Raw genomic sequence first — 19369 nt, forward strand, 5'->3', positions numbered from 1 at the left:
TTTTCTTTACATAATATTAAAAAAAATGAACTTTTCATGGTTTTGTGAGAAATCTGACTATAAATGAAGGTACAGTAGATCTAGTGAGGGTGAATGTGTTCTGTAGAAAGAGTAAATGTTACTCTGACAAGGGGAGTAAAGTTTAAGAGGGTAAATTTTACTTTTGAAAAGGAGTGGTTTTGTACCTTTTTGTCTCACCCAAGTTTTGGAGTTAATTTCACTCTGTCAAGGGTAAATTGAACTCCATTTAAAGAGTTCAATTCACTCCAATAGAAGGATAAAATTTACTCTTGAATTGGAGTGAATTTTACACCACAGGAGGGGTAAACAATACTGGAGTAAATTTTTACCCCAATAAAAGAGTAAAAGATATAGGAGTACATTTTACTCCAAAAACGGAGTAAGCATTACCGGAGTGAATTTTACTCCAAAAATGGAGTGGTTTTGTACCTTTTTTTTAAACTCCCTTTTTGGAGTTAAATCTAGCCCTTGAAAATAACAGTGTGATCAGCTTTTTCTGGCGGTTTTGGATAGGCTGAATAATAGTTTAACATTAGTGTTATAATTGCTAAAACTTAGCTTTCCGATAAAGGGATTAGTTCAATGGTATCAAGTTGTCGCAATAATACTTAATTATTTCGTCGACGGAGTCACATCAAACTTTAATAACAAATGTATCAAAGTTTTAGTTGTAGAGTGTTCCTACAACAAAATCAGTCATCTTATTCTTAGTTTAGAATCGAACTGAGATGTCGGTTTAGCTGTCAAAAAGTCGGTTTTCTGGGGTAACTCCTACTTCAGTTAAGAATCAGTTAAAATTTGATCACTTCACGGTTAGTGATTTATTTATTTTAGTCCTTTGAAGTTCTCGCTCTATTGTGTTCTTTTAAATTTCTTCACGCTCGCAGTTACTATACAAAGGCTCCAACTGACCTTGTGCAACAAGAACATACCGAGGAATTCTCTAAGTTAACATTTACCTTTAAATCGCCGAAGTGTTTTTACAAAGTTTTGTCGTAATTTCACGAGCCAGTTAAGCTGGTAAACGTTTGTGGAAAGAGATTTTTATTTTTCTGGAAAGTGAGACAGTTTTGGCACGACTCGTTCGCGTGACAACAAAGTGTGATTATTTATGATTAAAACTACAAACTAATATTAAAATGCACAATATCTCGAAATATTTGTACTTTGTCTCGTGACTGTGTTTTCTGTTCATTAACTTACAGAGTTGGGTAATGAGAATAGTTATTAATAAAAAGGCAAAGCAAAATAAAACAAAAGGAAAAGGATTAATTGCGACGCGAGGACCAATCATATATTGGGGCCCGCTAAAACTAGGTTAGAACCCACTCCGACAACACTAAATGATGATGATGAAGAAGGAATTGTAAATTTTTAGAAAATGTAATCTTATATTCCTTGACTCTTGTAAAGATCGATGTATTAGTGATCAGTCATAATCATAATTATTATAGACATCAAGCTGTAAATAATACATCATCATTTGTGCAACGTAAATGGAACTCAGAAAATATCCGAGTCTCTTGTGGGACTTAAGTCAATGACCCTCCAAGATCTAGCTGAATGCTCTATCAATTGACAATTATGGGTCATAACTATGGCGCTTTTTTCGGGGTCAAAATTAAGGCTGGTATTTTGCAAATTAAGTAACACTTACATTTTGCCTGGCGAAGTAAGTAACTGTGCACTTACATTTTGCATGGCGAATTAGGCCATTTCCGAGTTCATGTCTGCGTCCTCTTCAAAGCGAGTCTAAGTGCAAAGTTTTTGTGTTGGTAATTAGTTATACTTTACAAATGAATAGAAACTAATTTTTATAAGGAAAACTCTTCACTTAGACTTGCTTTGACGAGGAGACAGACATGAAGTCGGGAATGGCCTGATTCGCGCTTACGTAGCGAAGCGTTACTTAAATTTGAAGGCTACAGTCGATGTATAGATAACCCGTCGTTTTATTTCTGTACTCGTTGCCAACGGGAAATGTCATCGGCAACAGTCAAACTGCGAAGCAAATAAAAGATTTGCGTTTTAAATATGAAATTACACTTAAAGACTGAAATATTCGCAGCGAAATTCTACTTGCAATTCTGTTGGGCAATCCATACTTCATAACACGGCTCTTTACATTGTGGGTGTGTCGATCGGTTGATTGCATGCAAGGCGAATATTTAAATACGTTACGTTTTTTTATATAAATAGACTAATTCGTCGCCAGGTCCTTTGCGACTTCATTTTGGGGCCCAAACGGAAGTTCTACTGCACTAGCGCAAATCATGGCCTTTTAAGTAACAATTGGATTTTTCATGCCGAATAAAGTTACACTTACATTAAGTAAAAATTACTGTTTTCATGGCGAATTAAGTAACACTTACATTTTATATGGATCGAGAAGTAAGTAACACTTCCCTTTTGCTTGGCGAATTCGGTCACCAACATATATTTTGCATGCCGAATTAAGTAACATTTACATTGTGCAAGGCGAATTAAGTACACTCGATCCTTCACATGGCTCGTTTTCCTTTGTTCTTCGAGGCTGATTATATTGAATAAACCCGCTAATTAACAGCTGTCTGAAAAACTGGGAGCGGCTTTGATTGTAACAGGGGAATGCGGGGCTGATATTTTAATAACCCCCTAGGGGATTATTACAGTGACATTCCCTTTGCACACACCCACATGCCTTCCATTTCACACACTGCCAAACAAAACGAGATGCTTCCGTGAAGCATACACTGGGTTGCCTGTGGTACGTGTTACAGAAATTCAGAAGGCACTGAATTGTGTGGTATTGAACTACAGCATTCCAGTCTCTGAAGAATAACAAATAAAAGAAAAGACAGAAACATTGGCTTCTGGGCTGACATGTTGATATCTTTCAAGTTCCCTCACAACTTCTTTTCACCACAAGTTTAAGCGTACCCTGTGAGCATCTGACAGCTTTGTAATACTAAAGTTCACTGAAGTTAAACTCTGTTCGGTGGGGTTAGTATCTGGATGTGTGACCTAAACAATATACCCCTTCATAAAACAGAAGCATCGGACCGAAAATACTATTAACGCTAACAAATGCGAACTCAGCAATGTACAGATTTTGTTACCTTGCTTTATGCAAAACAAATACTGATGCAAAAGTAAATAACTATTGATACACAGTTTTTAGAAAGAGCAGAAGGAAGTTTCCGGGACGGTCAATCGAGAATAAAATATTTACGACATGAAAACAACATTAATTTTGAACCGTGAATATAGAATATAAAAAGTTACGATCAGCGACAAACATTTTGGGAGATTTTTGCTACGTTCAATTTTGTTATTCTACTTTTGGTTGAACAAATAAATCGCAAAATCGAAAGTGACATGGCCGGAATTCAGCGGGCGCCGTGATTAAGTTACCGCGGCATGTTTACTCGCCAAACAGTGAAGCATCTGTGTCAAATAATGGCAAGATACCGGGTTTTTGTCAGTTTCTTTTTCTGTCAAGTGTTATAAAGTTTGACAATAAAATGAGCGAAGTCAAAACAAAGATCACAATCGCCCAACTCTTGAGGTTGACCATTTGTTTATGCAAAGTCAAAATACGACGTACGACGTTATTTATCACCAGATGATTCCATCCTTTTGGAAATAGCAACTACTTTATTATTGATCGGCGTCACAATTTTTCACTGATTTTGGGGCTCATTTTGTTGAAACTTGAGCACGCTTCCATCAGACTTGTTTATTTTCGTGAACCCTTCCTGCTTACACAGCAATACTAAAAAAATTCTCCCATATCACATTTCAACCTTAAGCTCGAAAATTTAATACACAACATGATATTATAATTCACAAAGGCAGAAAATACCACAGAATCCTTTTCCAGCGAAAAACGTATTGAAACAAACAAAATATTTGCTCTTAGAGGCGAAAACCTCTTCCTATTTCATTGCGTGCGTGAAGACAAGAAACTCAATCGTGTCAAATTACCATGTACTTCAGGTTCAAACCCTTTCCTGAAGAACCTTTTTCCTTGAATAATGATGCACAAAATAGTCGACAAGCTTTCTTTCAAATAATTCTTGACTGTCACATTTCCAATTATTTTTTTTACCTGACTTCGTTGAACCCATAAGTTACCAGATAATTTTCCATTTGGTTTCAGTGTTGTACATAAGCTACACTCGTGATAAAATATTGGAAGTACAGCTCACTTTGATTTCAGCTCGACGGGCGTAAGAATGTTGTCGAAGTCCATTACTTGTCGCTTTTATACCAGTGAATTTTTTATTTAGTTTCAGTGTTCTACATAACAGCACACTCTTGGTAAAATATTAGAGATACAGCTCACTTTGATTTCGGCTCGACGGGCGATAGATTGTTGTCGAAGTCCATTACTCGTCGCTTTTACGATTCCAGGTATTTGTTTTCACCGCGTGCCTAGTTTATCCAACTAACTTTCCATTATTGAGCTCCATATGGGTATATTTTGTTTAAAGATCCACTTAAACGCCATTCGCGTTACATGACTTTCGACGCAATTGCAGGTTAAGTTTATCATTCTACTGTGTCCACCAGAGAAATCTACGCATCTCCACTACCCTCTCTATCCTAAGAAAATACGAGCAGAAGGCTCTATGCACAAATACACCACTTAGCAGGGGAGTGACAGGCAAGACGTTTACCGACACGGAAAAAAAAAACACTCATTTTCCGACTGGGATTGCCATACCTAGTGATAACAACTTTACTTCAGCAGTGTTGCATTTATTTTACTTAGAATACACATTCATTTATTCATTTCGTTCGGCTGCCCACTCCTTCCAGACAATCAAACACCCGACGTTTACCTTTTTAATGTTCTTTGGGATTCTTTCACTGTCCCTGGCCAATAGGACTTTGCCATCCACGACTATGATATTCCTGGTCGACGCTTTCTTTTTGTTTGCTTTACTCTCTTTTTCAACGCTGCTGATTAAGACTTTATGATGCTCGTCCGAGTGGTCAAAGCTGAACAACCCTTCTGTCGCCTCCTCAATGTTGAACTCACAGTCTTCGTAGTCCTCTTGCCGATTGTTCGAAGATACAAATTTCTCTAGCTCATTGCCCCGATCTATCGAGCCATTAAACCCTCTTTTGTGTGAGGAAAAGGTCTTCTTCAGAGTCTCTCATTTCTGCCATCTTTGCAGTACATCTGTGAAAAACTGAAATGGTTGTAAAGCTGTGAGTTCTATTCCACAAAGTCCAAATCCCAGAGCTATTTTTCTAATCTTTCCTAATGTATTCTTAAGCTTCTTTAGTATACATATGGTTGTTTTGGTGTTTGAATTAACCGCGCACCGGTGGCTCAACTCCGGCTGGACCAAAACTCAGGGTCTTTAAATCACTGAGGAGGAAGTGCTGCCTTTGCAATTACACCTGCAAATGGTCAGACTTTCAAGTCTTCTCGGATAAGGACTATAAGCTGGAGGTTAACTAAATAACATGTCTACTATGCTGTTTTACAATGGGTAAACCCCACTGCGTTTTTTCGCAACCACTTTTCTATTGTGAAGTGTATGCACGGAAAACTATTTGTTTTCCTTCAGTGTACGTCTGTCAAAACAACGAACAAAAACATGTCACGGTTGATTCCCCGCCCATATGACAAAGAAGCCGGTTATTTTGAGGCACCTCGTGGATATGTGATTTATTCATCTCGGGCTGCACCTCAAAATAACCCTTACTTACAGTTTGCATGGCGAATGAGCCAAGGCTCACATACAGACCTTTTATTTCGTGAAAATTAAACAATCAGTTGCATTCATTTTGAATGGCGAAATGAACACTTATTGGCTTAGGGGTCGACAGAGACCATTTAATGCATTCGAACGGTCGTTTAATTAAGGGAATCTTATGTTCTTAAGTTTATTCGGGAAGCTTTCAGGGCAAAATGAAGATGCTTCCATATAAGTCTTCTCGCTAAGACACCCAGGAGACGAAACCATCGAGACAACTCTTTAGTTTGGCCGTCGTGAATGACAAGATTTTATATATGATGTCGATTTGCAGGCAAATTTCAAAAAAATATTTTTATTTCAATGTTCTCTCTCAACTTGTTAATAATTATTGTTTGAAACTGTGATGCAATCAGATTGAAAGTTTCATAATGAGAGCAACGTAGTAACGTAGGCAAAATTGTCTCCAGTTTAACACTGCAAAGTTCTTGTAACACTCGGAGTTGCCGAGGGTTCACTTTCTTAAGGATCCGGAGTTGGTGGTGTAAAAACAAGGGCCCGCAACGAGCAAATTAAGCCAAAAGCCTTCGAGAGACAATTCTAGGTACCTTGTAATACATGAAAACTGTCTAAAGGGATGTTTTTATCTCCTAGGAGAATTTGATCTATTCGGAAATCTTAGCTGTATTTTGAAGTGTCCGAAAATTTTAGGGCATGATATGTTCATTTCAGAATTGGTCGCTGAACGTATAGCACTCGAGGAACTTTGCTGCGAACCATTTCCTCATTCGAAACCGCCAGGTGACCTTTTTAATTGCCCAAAAATGCAAAAATTATATATCCCTTCCGAAAAGGTAAGAGACTACTTGTCCTTGGTTGCGAATCTTTTAGGTGGTGTTTTAATAAATCTAGCAGCGTAGAACCGAAATTCTTAGAACAGTTTGACTCTCCCAAACACATATTTCTGAATCACCGAAGATTATCGATGGGTGCCAGTGAAAAAAAGGGTCGCTTATGACTATGAGACTGCGTACCGAGACCTGCGTTTCGATATTGGGTAAAGCGTTTTTTTTTACGCCGGAGTCCGCCATTGTCATGTTCCAGTTTACTGTCAAACACACTTTTTTGTTTTTCAGTCATTAGACGTTTGCATTGTGACTCTATGACCAAAGCGAAATTTTCAATCTTTACAACTTAAAAGTTTTTGAGCATCCTCGGATGAAGTTATAAAATGGAGCGGAGGATGATGAATTACAATTGGAATGTCTTCACTGGCGAAACATTTTTTTCTTTGTTGACATTCAGAAATAAAATTACGGTTAGGATTCACTTTTTAAAATGTGTTATCCCTATAGCAAAATTTACTGGCTAAAGAAAACACCTTAATTCCCGCCCCTCGCCATGTTTTTCGTCCTTGAACTTAAAGCAAACGTAGTTGGTTTACTAAGCTGAGAGCAAGCGCGTGCATGCAGGACATAGAAAACCAATGACACTACATGAAATTAAGATGAACCCGCCTTGTCGGATCTTCGCCTCTCCAAGCAAATAGCTAGCCAGAAAGTGTATTTACATGTAACAGTATTTGGTTTAAGACACTAAAAGGAAAGGAAATCTTGGAAAAGTCAATTTGTTTTGGTCTTAATAGTGATGATACAGTTTAGACAACTTGATCTTAAAGTGCTTTGTCCTTCTTTGGTCGACTTCCACAGGATGACAACACATGCATTAAAACCTTTTCCTTTTACACCTGCCGAGTGGCTAGTTCGTGACCTGCCACCCGCTGACTTGTGGATGTTTGCAAAGCCAATAATCTGTTGCACTCATTGACTGGATTGTTTAATCATATTATGCTGAAAGAATGTTTGACAGAGATGTCGAGAAAGGCACTTTCGTATGACTTGAATGAAAGATTGTACGCTATGCCCCTGCCCGCTTGAATTTGACATAACCGCAGTCAAATTACAAAACCTTGAATATCCAGCTGTGAAGTTTTCTTTGCGGTTCTAAGGGGAGTCTCTATTCTATCATTGTTTGCATTTTTCATTTGCAAATTTTTGTATAAACTATCGAATTATTTAGACTTAAGATTCTTTCAGAGACTATTGTGGTTTCTAATTTATACGGTCGCCAATGTCAGCAAAAAGGAAAAACTCGAGTTGTTCCAATCAATGAGGACCGTTGTATCTTATTTTTTTCCAAGCCAATGTTCCAAATTACTTTCCCTCGAAGAAAATTGCCGATCAAAACCAAGAGCTTCAAGTTTAATTCCTTGAACAAACTCCAGATTTGCATAGAAAGTCATAAACAGAGAGTACACCTGACAAATATTTAAAATAATTAAATATGATGACTTCCGGTTATTTCCTTTTTTTCAATTTCTTCTTCCAAACGTTTGATTTCATTGAAGAATTACGATTTCACTTTGTCATTTTGTCATAAGAAGAATTAAATTACGCATGCTCGCGAATGGCCAGTTTCCCCTTTGGTCTGCGGCAAGCGGTAAGTGTTAGCATTCAAATTACTTAACCACTACTTGCCGTGCCTCGAGCGTAAGCCCTCATATACACATATACCAAAATGCTTATGCTGTCAATCAGTTCGAGTTTATTCCCTTTGTCGTCGTTTAGTATGCTGCAGTATAGCGATTCCGGTCATTTTTCTGTGTCAAAATGAGACTTTTACTTGGGGCAGTGATTTGGTGCCTTGCTATCACGGATTGGAGGAAGATGCAAATTGTTGGGGCCTTTCCCTCCTCGAAAAAGCTGTCAGGTTTAGTTGTTTTTATAACGATATTTTGGTTTATTAGCCATTTTTAGGATCTTAAGGTTGATACGTTTACACTTTTGTTTACTTCTATTTGCTCTTATTTCCAGCAAATTGCCGCAAGTCCCTAGGAATGGCGAGTGGTGATATCCCCGACGAGCAGATCACGGTCTCTTCGGTTTACGACAACGATTTCTCAAACTACGGATCGCAACGAGCGCGCCTGAATTTAACTAGCTGGCCACCAGGCTTCAGAGCTGATCCTAACCAAGCAGGACGATGGATAAAAATTGATTTAGAAAGAGAAATGGTGATAACAGCTATCTCCACTCAGGGATATGGGGACGATAGCATTCAAGAGTGGATCACGAAATACATGATCATGTATTCCAATGGCGGTGATTATTCTTATTTCAAAGACCTAAATGGAGACCTCAAGGTAAGTCGGAGGAAAAAAATATGGCGAAGCTCATAGCATGATTGCCAGTGTGCCGTACTAAGTCAGATACGATACGTTACAGTTGACGATTATGTTGTATGTTGACAGGTAAACAAATCATTGCTTTACACCTAAGATTGTTCAGTTAAATGAATGCAATCTGGTCCCGATTGGCATTAAGGGCTTCTTAAAGATATCTTTTGTTACCATTACATTGGCTCGTTTTCAACACGAAAGAAAACAAGAAAACATCAACCATGCACAGCTGTAGTTTGTTAGTTTTGGTTTTTTTTATCTACTTTATTCCTGATAACTATTTTTAATACATATATATTTTTTTTCACTGAAATGCGACTTTGCATGGCACGATCAATGATAAAGACAGGGGATGACAGGCTTTGTACACCTTACCGTGTGAAACAAAGAAAATTCTTTATAACTCGAGGCATGATCGGTAAAAATCACTCATTGTCATTGAAATTTTCCTTTTGATGCGCTTACTGCAATTTCCGTATTTGTTATTATTAATTATGGCTTCAAAGGGATATCGCGCTGAATATTGGAAGATAAATCGATATACATTGTTTCGTCTTCGTTGTCAAAGTGGTTTAATTACTTGTACCTCAAATTGATTAGATTCCAAACGGCTGTACTCGAAAAACCCACAAATGTATTGTTTTCACTCTAAAACAAAAAATAATGAAAAAAGTCTATACTTGTAGTACCTCTTCTTTTTAAAGTTACAAGAGTGTATATTTCCAATTAAGAAACCACCCTTGGTGACGCCAGAAATCGAAGGATGTTTATAATGGAGATTCGACGGTGAAATTAGTCAGTCGCGAGAATCTATTTTTTGTGGTTTGAAAGGTTTTGTGTTTTAATTTGGTCTTAAAGGAAAACTGAACAAAAGATAATACTATGGATAAGGACGGTTTTTCGATCATGTCTGTTGACTCGTGCCGGGTTTTTTCCGGCCATTTTTTTCCCCATAGCTTGCGTTTTCACTCCTCAAACTTTACATTTTTGGAACCTTTTCGCAACCAAAGCAAACTTTCCTTTTATGAAAATGAGGACTTTGTTGGCCTCAAATTAGGAAATGCAGAATTTCGTTCACTGGTTTATGAACAGGTTTACTAAACCTGTTCTTAAACCAGTGAACAGTTGAACTCTTGCCACTTACTAGTTCACTCATTAATTTTTATACAATTCAATTTTGAAAGCGAGATTCGCATACAGTCATGGTCAATTTCTCTCTGGCTTTACTCAGGGTTAAAACGATTGCCTACCAAAAAAAAAAAAAAAACGTTTCATTCAAACCGTACGTAAAATGTTCAAAGAAAGAAATTCTCATGGACAAAACCTTTCGGAAATATAGGTTCCAAAAGCAGTATTTAAGTATAAAAAATTGCGATAAAATAGTGCTGAACATTGTGATGACAACTGACGATTGAAATTGATTAAGCCACTGGCTAAAGGCGACGACGTTTCCACCGTTAGCTCACCATCATTGTGAGGTCAAAAAGAAATGTTGTACAAAAAGCTTAAAATGTATAGCAGATCATAATTTGACTGTAAGTCCCGTGGGATGATTAGCCGAGAGTTGAACTTAAAAGGGGGTAAGCCGGTATAGCCCTGAGTTTCTCAATGAAAAACATTTCAAAACATGATCCGAGCAATCAAATTTGCTTAGGCACTTTCTCAAACTTCTGAATAGCTTTGTTTTAGAAAGTTGTGACTGACGACCCTGTCCTTCCAAAAGGACTGCCGAATATTTGTGTTCAGCAATGACTTGATGAATAGGGAGTTTAAGCAAATCACTACGGATGGTGCTACTACGGCTGCCGTGACTGAAAAGGTCTGGGGAGACTACGTCTCGGTGGTCTGCTAAATTTTACGTTTAGCAAAGCAAAATACAAGGAAACATGGGCTAAAGGTGTTTAAAATCTCTTTTATTTAGTTTCTTACCTTCAAATGGCTTCGCTGAAAGGACGATGGCCGTTGTTCGCCATGCTAGGACGAACAGATTATTTCTGAGCAAAAGCAAATGCTATACACCTTGTACAATAACAACAATTTGATGGATGAAATATACAATTTCAGAGACAAATATCTCAAAGAATATCGAGTGAAAAAGACACATGTACCTATACTCAAAGAAGCAAAATAGCATCGTATAGTATCCAGATATAAAACATCTTCACTAAATCCTCAAAGCAAACTTAACCGAAGAAAAACAACCGCGTGCTGAACTCACTTCGCCATTCCAACACCTTTGCCAAAACTTATCGTAAGTTCATAATACGGATTTACGAGCTTATGAGAGGCAACCTTGACACAATCCTTGACTTAAATTGACTTTAAAGGATATAGTATCCAACAGAATTCTTAAAATGCCGAGATGTCCGTTGAAAAGGGCCAGAGAAGCGAAATAAACCCGACGTAGTAGCCACTACGGCAAAACATCGCGACTCACGTAGTCAGATTTCACACTACGGCTGGATGCAACCGACGTACATGCGCAGTGTTTCATTTTGGGAGAAATTTACTTCCGGCAGCCGTATTAGCGCCAGCCGTAGCGATTTGCTTAAAGTCCCTAATGTCTCTGTTGAGCTAGTACGAACATTTCCTAAGAGTCAGAAATAGTTGAAGACAGCCCACTCTCTCCAACTGATTCAGCTATCCACATTTTCAATAGTAGATAGCAGAACATTCTGGCATTTCTAAAACAAAGGGACTCTTATTGATTTGTACGACTTACCCGCTATTAACATGATGTGGTGATTGACTTGATTATGCTCATGAATGCTTGTAGAAAGATGAATAACGCAAATTCACGGTGCGACAAACGAACCAAAAACAATTACTGAGTTTTAAGATGCTTTTCATGAAGAAACTCAGTCCTACCTTATGAAAAAAAAAACTGACTTTATGTGCAATATATTCCCACATTACATAACACTACTGATCAAGTCAAAAATGTCACGGTTTAGCATTTTTGCATTTATAGCTTCTTTTCCAACGTATCCTCTCACTTAAAAATGAAGTTAAGGAAACGTCGAAAAGTCAACGCTTTCGGTTAACGTTAGTTTTTCAGCCAACTTAAACTTTTTCATAACTTTTATCGTAGTATAGTTTTTATAGCAAAATGTATTGCAAAATCTATTCAGATTGTAGTTCGTGTAAAAGAAGTTGTTGGTTTTTGATGTCCATAATTCCGATAACATGACTGAAAAGATTTGCTCCTTTTGGATTTAAAGCTGAGTTAAAGAATCTGAACGGTCTGTGGATTCCATAGTTTCATGATTCGTCTTTGGATTTCACTCAAAAAAGGAAAAAAAAAAACAAGCAAACTCCGCTTCCCGATTTGAATTGTGCTCCCATAAAACGCTCGTTAGTTCAGTTGTGCTGTTGTCACAATTTCAGACTTTCACGGGAAACAAAGATGCAAACTCCATTCAACGAAACGATGTCCCTTTGCCAGCTGTAGCGTCATCTGTTATGATTATGGAAATTTCGAGTCACAATAACTTCGCCATGAGGATGGAGCTCTATGGCTGTGAACCAGGTGGGTGTCTTGCTTAGGAACGCCTTCCAACTACCCGAATGAAGTAGAGACACTGCTCACTCTAACACTGTTGAATAATTGTTTCAGGTTATTATTTTGTGGTTTGGCTCCTTCTGTCAGAATTTAACTGCAAAACAACGTACCTGGATAGGAAGAGCTTGGAGTACCAGCTAATGGTTGATGACGTCGTGCTTGAGGTATGAGACAATGGCTATCAGAAGTTATGTTCGAATCTTACCATCTGAAGTTCATTCATGTAGACAAATATAATTGCACAAATTAAGACTGCATAATCTATTCTTCGGTTTGTTTTTTTACGTGAGATTAACCTGCAACCAGGCTCCATTTTCGTTATGAAAGGGGACGAAAACACGAAAAATAGTTGCAAGCGCCGACATAGGAGGACATGAGAGCAATTTTCATTTGGGCCTGATCGCAGGCTAACCTGAGATGACTTGATTGTTAATAATACTACCGTGCGTTTTCTAACAGTACTCCCTTGGATTTTCTCGTATCGACATCATCATTTTTCCCTATTAAAAGGGCTTTATTACGACAACTTTACCCTCGAATGTCTTCTGTCTTGGAGAGATTCCAAGGTTAAGCGTAACGCAAGTATCAACGAAGTAAGGAAAGCCAGTTCAGATTTCACTTCATCTGTAAAACGCGTCAAATGTAAAAGTCAACGATGCCATCGTGTTTGTCTTCGTCTTTGGGAAGTAACAAAGGAATGCAAAGCCTCTTTAGATTTGACTTCGCCTTTGACGCGCGTCAAACGCGAAGTCAAAGTTGTTATGAATTTCAATTTATCTTTACCGTGGTCAAAGGTATAAGCAAACTAGTTGTTGACCGTACGTTTGACGGACGTCAAAGGTAAAGCCAAAGCCCATGCCAGCTTTTACTTAAGCTTTGCCAAAGATCAAAATAATGTGAAGGAAATCTAATTGTGCGTCCCATGAAGGGGCGACCTCTTTTAGCCACCGATCATCTTACCTTCTCTGCTGTTCAAAACCAGTAATGTTGTTTCTCCTCCTGACTCATTTGAAGATAAGGACTTCCTTAGTGATTTTGACGTCGTCCAGTACATCCAAGGGGTCACTGAGCCCATCAAGGGAATGTTCTGTGGCCACAACGTTGAAGTACTGTTCCTCTGCTATCTTTCTTGACGTTAATTTACAGTTTTGCCAAACGTAAGAATTCCGTATCCGCAGAACGACTCTTTTTATTCTATGCCACTAAATGAATGGATTTTGAAAACGCCTACATCAGAAAAACAGGTTCAGTTTGGTACACACCTAATAGAGCACCAAAAAGTAGAAACTCACCCTTTGTCGAAACGTGGATGATAATTACCACCACCAATTGCGCGTAACGGTGGCGGCCTAGAAAGGGAGGCAGTGCGGCCCTGTGGTTATGGCGCTTGCCTTGGGAACCAGAGATACCTGGTTCAATACCCCTTTTGACCACTCGTTGAAGTTTATCCTGATAGTACCTGGTTCAACTTCTATTCTGCATCTGATGTTCGTCTGCAGCCAGTTGGGATTCTTAACAGTTGTTGTTACTGTTCTGTTTTGTCGTTTTGTCAATTGTGTTTCACCCTTATGGGGCGTGCTTAAATAAGCATGTATTTAAGCAAAGATGACCATCTTATTAAAAGGAAAGGGCACTGACCAGTGAGCATAAGAGGGCTCTTGCATCATCTTAGGTCACCCCTGACGAAGCTGAGTCTAGAATGAGTGTTCAAGCGTTATCTTGAATCGCAGCTTTGAAAGTGACATTCACTATTCTTCAAACCAGGGTAGCATTCAACCAGTCTATCATTCTAGTGCTTTGTTTATGAGCAATATCTGATCCCATTTTGGCGCAAAATCTTTTTCTATTAAAAATGATATTTTTTTTCATTTCAGAGTACACATGCTCTAGCTAATACCCCTGGATTCCTGTCTGCTAAACTCGCCCGGTTTAGGTATGTTGGAGACATGGTCAGTTGGCTGCTACTACTTTCCCTAGTAATCATCGTCACCATCATCATCATCATCATCATCATCATCATCATCATCACCATCATCAGCATGATCTTTGTCGTCATATGGACAAATAAAATCTTTTTAAAGATGCTCTGAACTGGAGACTGTTGAAAATGATATCCCCTACATAGTGCAACTCTTTTACAACTACCCCATCCTTCTTTTCCAAGCCATCGTGTTGTCAATTTTGTAAGGTACACCAAAATAAAACTTTATTAATCTAACTTATGTTACACAAAGAATAACTAAAATACAACCTTCAAACTTTTTTTCAGCGCTAGGTAGGTTATCATTTATGTTCCCAATGGAATCACGTAGCACCAATTCAATGGCTACAGAAGGACATGAGTTTGTTGATAAAACATATCGCTTCCTTCATGAATACACATCAAATGGCGAACGCATTGCTTTCACTACTTTGACTTAAAGAGTTTTGTTCAGCATAGTTTTCTTGCTTTAACTTACTCTTGCGCTCTTTTTCCCAGTGCCCAAACGGAAGGAACCGAAACAAAATTATCAGCAGAGGTTAAAATTTTCTGCATCGAAGCAAGTGTTCATGATATTACTGCCGCCCTCACAAATTATATTAAAAAGAGAGGGGGCTTGTTTGATCCGAATTTCATCAAACTTCAATATTCTTGTGAGTATTAAGCTTTTTATTTAATACATATAATTGATAACAGATGGATGAAAGTCGACGGACTCTCAACGATCGTAGCGACAAATACGCACATTCCGGATAGGGGTGTGGTATTTATGATCCATGCTTTTTCCCTATGTAGAATGGTAGTTCTTCTTTTCCTAAACATGTCTCAGTTTATAGTTCCATACTTCAAGTACATCGTTAAGAAAGAAAAAAAAAACATTTTTTTGAAACGTCAACACGTGGAGCAGGGCTGGCGATGGCCACTTGCATCACATGTGGGTGGAGTTGTTGGTTCTCTACTCTGCTCCAAAAGGTATTTTTCCGGGTATTGTGGTTTTCCCCTCTCCTAAAAAAAAACAATTGATGTTTGATTTGAGTTAAATTAACTTGATGGTTTATTTGCGAAGTGTCCTCAGTTAGTGCGGCCTCTGCGCTAGAAGAATTGACACCGAAATAAAGTTCATTGATCATAATTATTTTATTTTATTTTTATTTTAACTGTTAATTTGTTAGTGGACTATACTTGTCGACCTCCCGATGTTCACGTTGACCTCCAAAAAATGTACACCAATGCGACTAGGGTAACAACAGTTGACTTGCTAGTGGTGCGTGGGGAGGTCGGGATTCGTTGCAACACTTCCTCTTCACTTCTGCTCAGCTGGGAGAGCAATGAAATCGAAGAACCAAACGGATTGTTTATGATGAGCGATCGCTTGGCAATCGCCTCTTTGAATCTCACGATTGAACCAGGGAGGTTAAAGGTCGGATTGTACTTTATACGGTTAATCGCAGAGATGACGAAAGAAGAAGGAGCCCTGAATTACGATTACGGGTTTCTCCGGGTTGTGTTACCCGATCTTGTTGCGAAGGTGCGGGGTGTTAACAAGGCAGTGAAGGGAACAGGGAATATTATACTGGATGCCACAGATTCTTACGATCCCGACAATTCCGCCGCTCAGGAACAAGGAATGGCATTTACATGGCTCTGCCGAAGAGAAAATGAAGAGTTCTCGAACATGGAAACGCTTCCGATTGACAGTTCACTCGGAAGGGCGAAGGTTCTTGGAGGGTGTTTTGGATATGGTGTTGGAAAGATGAATACAACTGAACCTCTTCTGGAAATTAATATGAACAAGATTGGTTCTAAGAGTACCTATGTGTTCAAGCTGATTGTTGAAAAAGAAAATCGAACATCTGTTGCTTATCATACCCTGAGAGTGGAATCATCCATTGAATTTTCTATCAGGTAAAGAAGATAAAATTAAGTACAATGATGTAACTATGCACTTGTCTTGATGACACATCAAGTATACACCGATGATTAATACTTTCCGACACAAACAGCAAAGACTAGATGTTCCTCTCATGGCAGTAACAACAACCCAGTGTTTCTTTTTTTTTTTTTGGAGCAAGCAATACTAAATTACTGGAACAAGAAATGTCTCTGGCCAATCATAGAACTGACAAACTACTTCATCTATGAAAACATTACTTCATGTACTGTTATTTCTTTTGTTTTGCTAACAGATGCAAAATCAATTGTGGACAAAAAGTAACTGCCAATAAAAGGATGATCATAGAGTCCACTTGTAGAGGACTTTCCTGTCAAAACGTTCAGCAGTATAACTGGACTCTGTACAGGCTCAATCAGGAGGCTTATAACGAAACATGGGTGACAGTTGACTTGAAAGATAAGACACTCACTGACTTGGATAGCCAAAATCTAGTGATAAAAGGTGAGTTCCATTTAGATCAAGATGAGACAGAAGTCAGGCATTCAGTTGCCAACTCTGAAATCACGGGGGTCGCCTAGGAGCTGAGCCGAGCCCCCCCTGGACGGGAGAGGCTTGTTTTCGTCGCGATGAGAATTAGAGAATGCTCAAAGGAGTGTTTGATACTTCGGTTGGGCAATAGTTGACTTCTTGATAGAGAAAACATTTGAATAAGGAAATTCAGGCCTGAATCATGACATGTATTAACCTTGGCCTACGTTAAAGTCATGTATATCGGCTATGATATTATCCTTTTATTAGGTTCGAGTTTTCTTGCACTAAATGTTGTGATAGAAACGTGTGTTGTATTCGCACCTTTAAGGTGAAGAAATGATCCCTAGTCCTGACTCATTTTAATCACTTAACTGCACTGAACGGTGTTTTGCAATTTCTTTTACTTTAGGCAAACTGGACGAAAATGATGAGAACGCGTTAGACGATGACTCAGTCTACAAAGTGATAGGGTCGGTGTACCTGGATGATGACACAGTAGAAGAGAGCGATATAACATTTAAGACTAACTCGGCACCTCGTTTGGGCAGCTGCTCTGTGACACCTGAGATGGGTTTTGCGGTAACGACAGAGTTCACGATTTCCTGCGAGGAATGGGAAGATGAAGATCTTCCACTTACGTACGAGTTCATGTAAGTGTCGACGGTGCTATGTTAAACGTTCGGTAAAGTATATTAAATTTAGCGAGTGCATGCAGATCTTAAGCTCTCGTAAAAAGTGAAAGTGGCCTTGTTGTAGGACGGCAATCATTATGCTTATCATGACTAGCATAACAGAGTACAACGGTGGCCATACTATAGTTTATGAAAGAGCTTAGAGTAAGCTTAATACCGCTCTGTGATCTATCTCGCCAGTAAATCGTGCAACCCTACTCGAAATTCTCATATCGTAGAATTAACGATCGAATAAACAAGGTAAAACGATCATACCCACTATGTTCTTGTTTGTGAATTTATAAATGCCTTTGTGTTAGAGCGAGGATTTTAATTCCCCCTTTTCACTGATGCCTGAGTATTTGTTTTTGCCTCTATCAAGAAAGTGAATTTTGTTCGCTGTGATCATGACGAGTTGAAACTAACAAAAAATAGTTTTACCTAATAAGGGTGCGTTCGATTGACCGTATTCCGCAATTGCTGGTTTTCACTCACGTGATCAACAGCCATGTTTTTCAACGAAAACAAAAGGAAGCGTTTGCATAATAATAGAGTTAAAATCCCGGAGGACATGGCGGTCGTGACGTCATGTGAAAACTGAGAATAGGAATACATTGGAGGGAAGTTAGAGATCCTTCGTTTTTACGGAGATTCACATCAAAATTGTCAAACACCTGCTAAAATGCCATTTTAAGCATATCTTTATTACCTTTGTTGCTTCAAAACGCCAGACATACCGTTTTAAATCATCACTACACATATTGTTATTAAGGACTACGGTCAATCGAACGCACCCCAAGTGATAGAACTTGGGGCAAGCCATAATTCGCGAATTTACCAATATTGAAAATGTAAGAAAGGGTTTGGACGTGTATTGAAAGCTGCATTTCTTACTTATTCAATTTACAGATATCACACAAACAAGGGGGGATTTGTTATCCAAAAAGGAAGTTCACCAAAGGCCACGACAAGACTGCCCCTGGGGAATCCTTTGTACGGTTACGTAGTTGGACTGGAAATTCTGATAATAGACGGACTCGGCGCTGCTTTCAGTGATTTACTCTACGTTTTTGTACGTAATCAACGTTATTTTCCTCCTTGAACCAAGGAAGCCTGTGATATACCTCAGTGCTAAATGGCAGAGAGAGATGACCCTCTGCCGCAGTCCCTCTCTAGGATCGACTATTTATCGCCTATTGTTGATCAGATATAGGTGGTTTTCACAGTGACGTAATCAAATTCTAAAATAAAAAAAATGGCAAGGTATTTTGAATTTTTAAATACAGAAGGTTGAAGATGACCTAGCAATAAATGATATTTAAAGTTTCCAGTTCCATGACGTCCTTCGTTTCGATAATACATCATTTTGAATTTCCGAATTGTTATCTTGGGTTACAACATGATACAAACTTATTTGGTTGAAAAAAATGTCTATGCCTATGAATCTCGGCAGTACGAGCGTTTCAGGTACATCAGGAGATGTGATCATTAATTGCTAAGTGAATTTCAGATGTGCAACGGTGCTACACCAACATGGCGGCTTTATACAAAACTCTATAAAGATGCATGGAACGCTTCGACAAATAACACAGAAACGATGTACCTCGCAGACCTGAAAATTGGTGAGGTGATTTATAAATGTGCCTCCTACAAAATTTCAAGTTTTTGGCTTATTTCATTGAACGGTTTCGATTTTATTATTTTGTTGCGTGACGGTGAAAACGACCTATAAAGCCGGAGAGAAAAGTGGTGCTTCTTGAAATCAACAGTCCCCACAT

General features: G+C 38.5%; 1 protein-coding gene across 2 annotated transcripts in view; it reads left to right on the forward strand.

Moving 5' to 3' along the window:
- LOC138027009 (polycystin-1-like protein 2) overlaps positions 1 to 19369 on the forward strand; it is a 57166-nt gene that overhangs the window by 6645 nt on the left and 31152 nt on the right. For both annotated transcript variants that reach the window (XM_068874491.1, XM_068874492.1), the window contains exons 2-10: positions 8588 to 8916; positions 12340 to 12481; positions 12569 to 12678; positions 14389 to 14447; positions 14994 to 15148; positions 15668 to 16400; positions 16682 to 16890; positions 17330 to 17570; positions 18501 to 18663. In XM_068874491.1, the coding sequence (XP_068730592.1) occupies positions 8588 to 8916; positions 12340 to 12481; positions 12569 to 12678; positions 14389 to 14447; positions 14994 to 15148; positions 15668 to 16400; positions 16682 to 16890; positions 17330 to 17570; positions 18501 to 18663 (2141 nt within the window). The remainder of the gene's footprint in view (positions 1 to 8587; positions 8917 to 12339; positions 12482 to 12568; positions 12679 to 14388; positions 14448 to 14993; positions 15149 to 15667; positions 16401 to 16681; positions 16891 to 17329; positions 17571 to 18500; positions 18664 to 19369) is intronic.

The sequence above is a fragment of the Montipora capricornis genome, chromosome 12, assembly GCF_036669925.1.
Source record: "Montipora capricornis isolate CH-2021 chromosome 12, ASM3666992v2, whole genome shotgun sequence".
Taxonomy (NCBI): Eukaryota; Metazoa; Cnidaria; class Anthozoa; order Scleractinia; family Acroporidae; genus Montipora; species Montipora capricornis.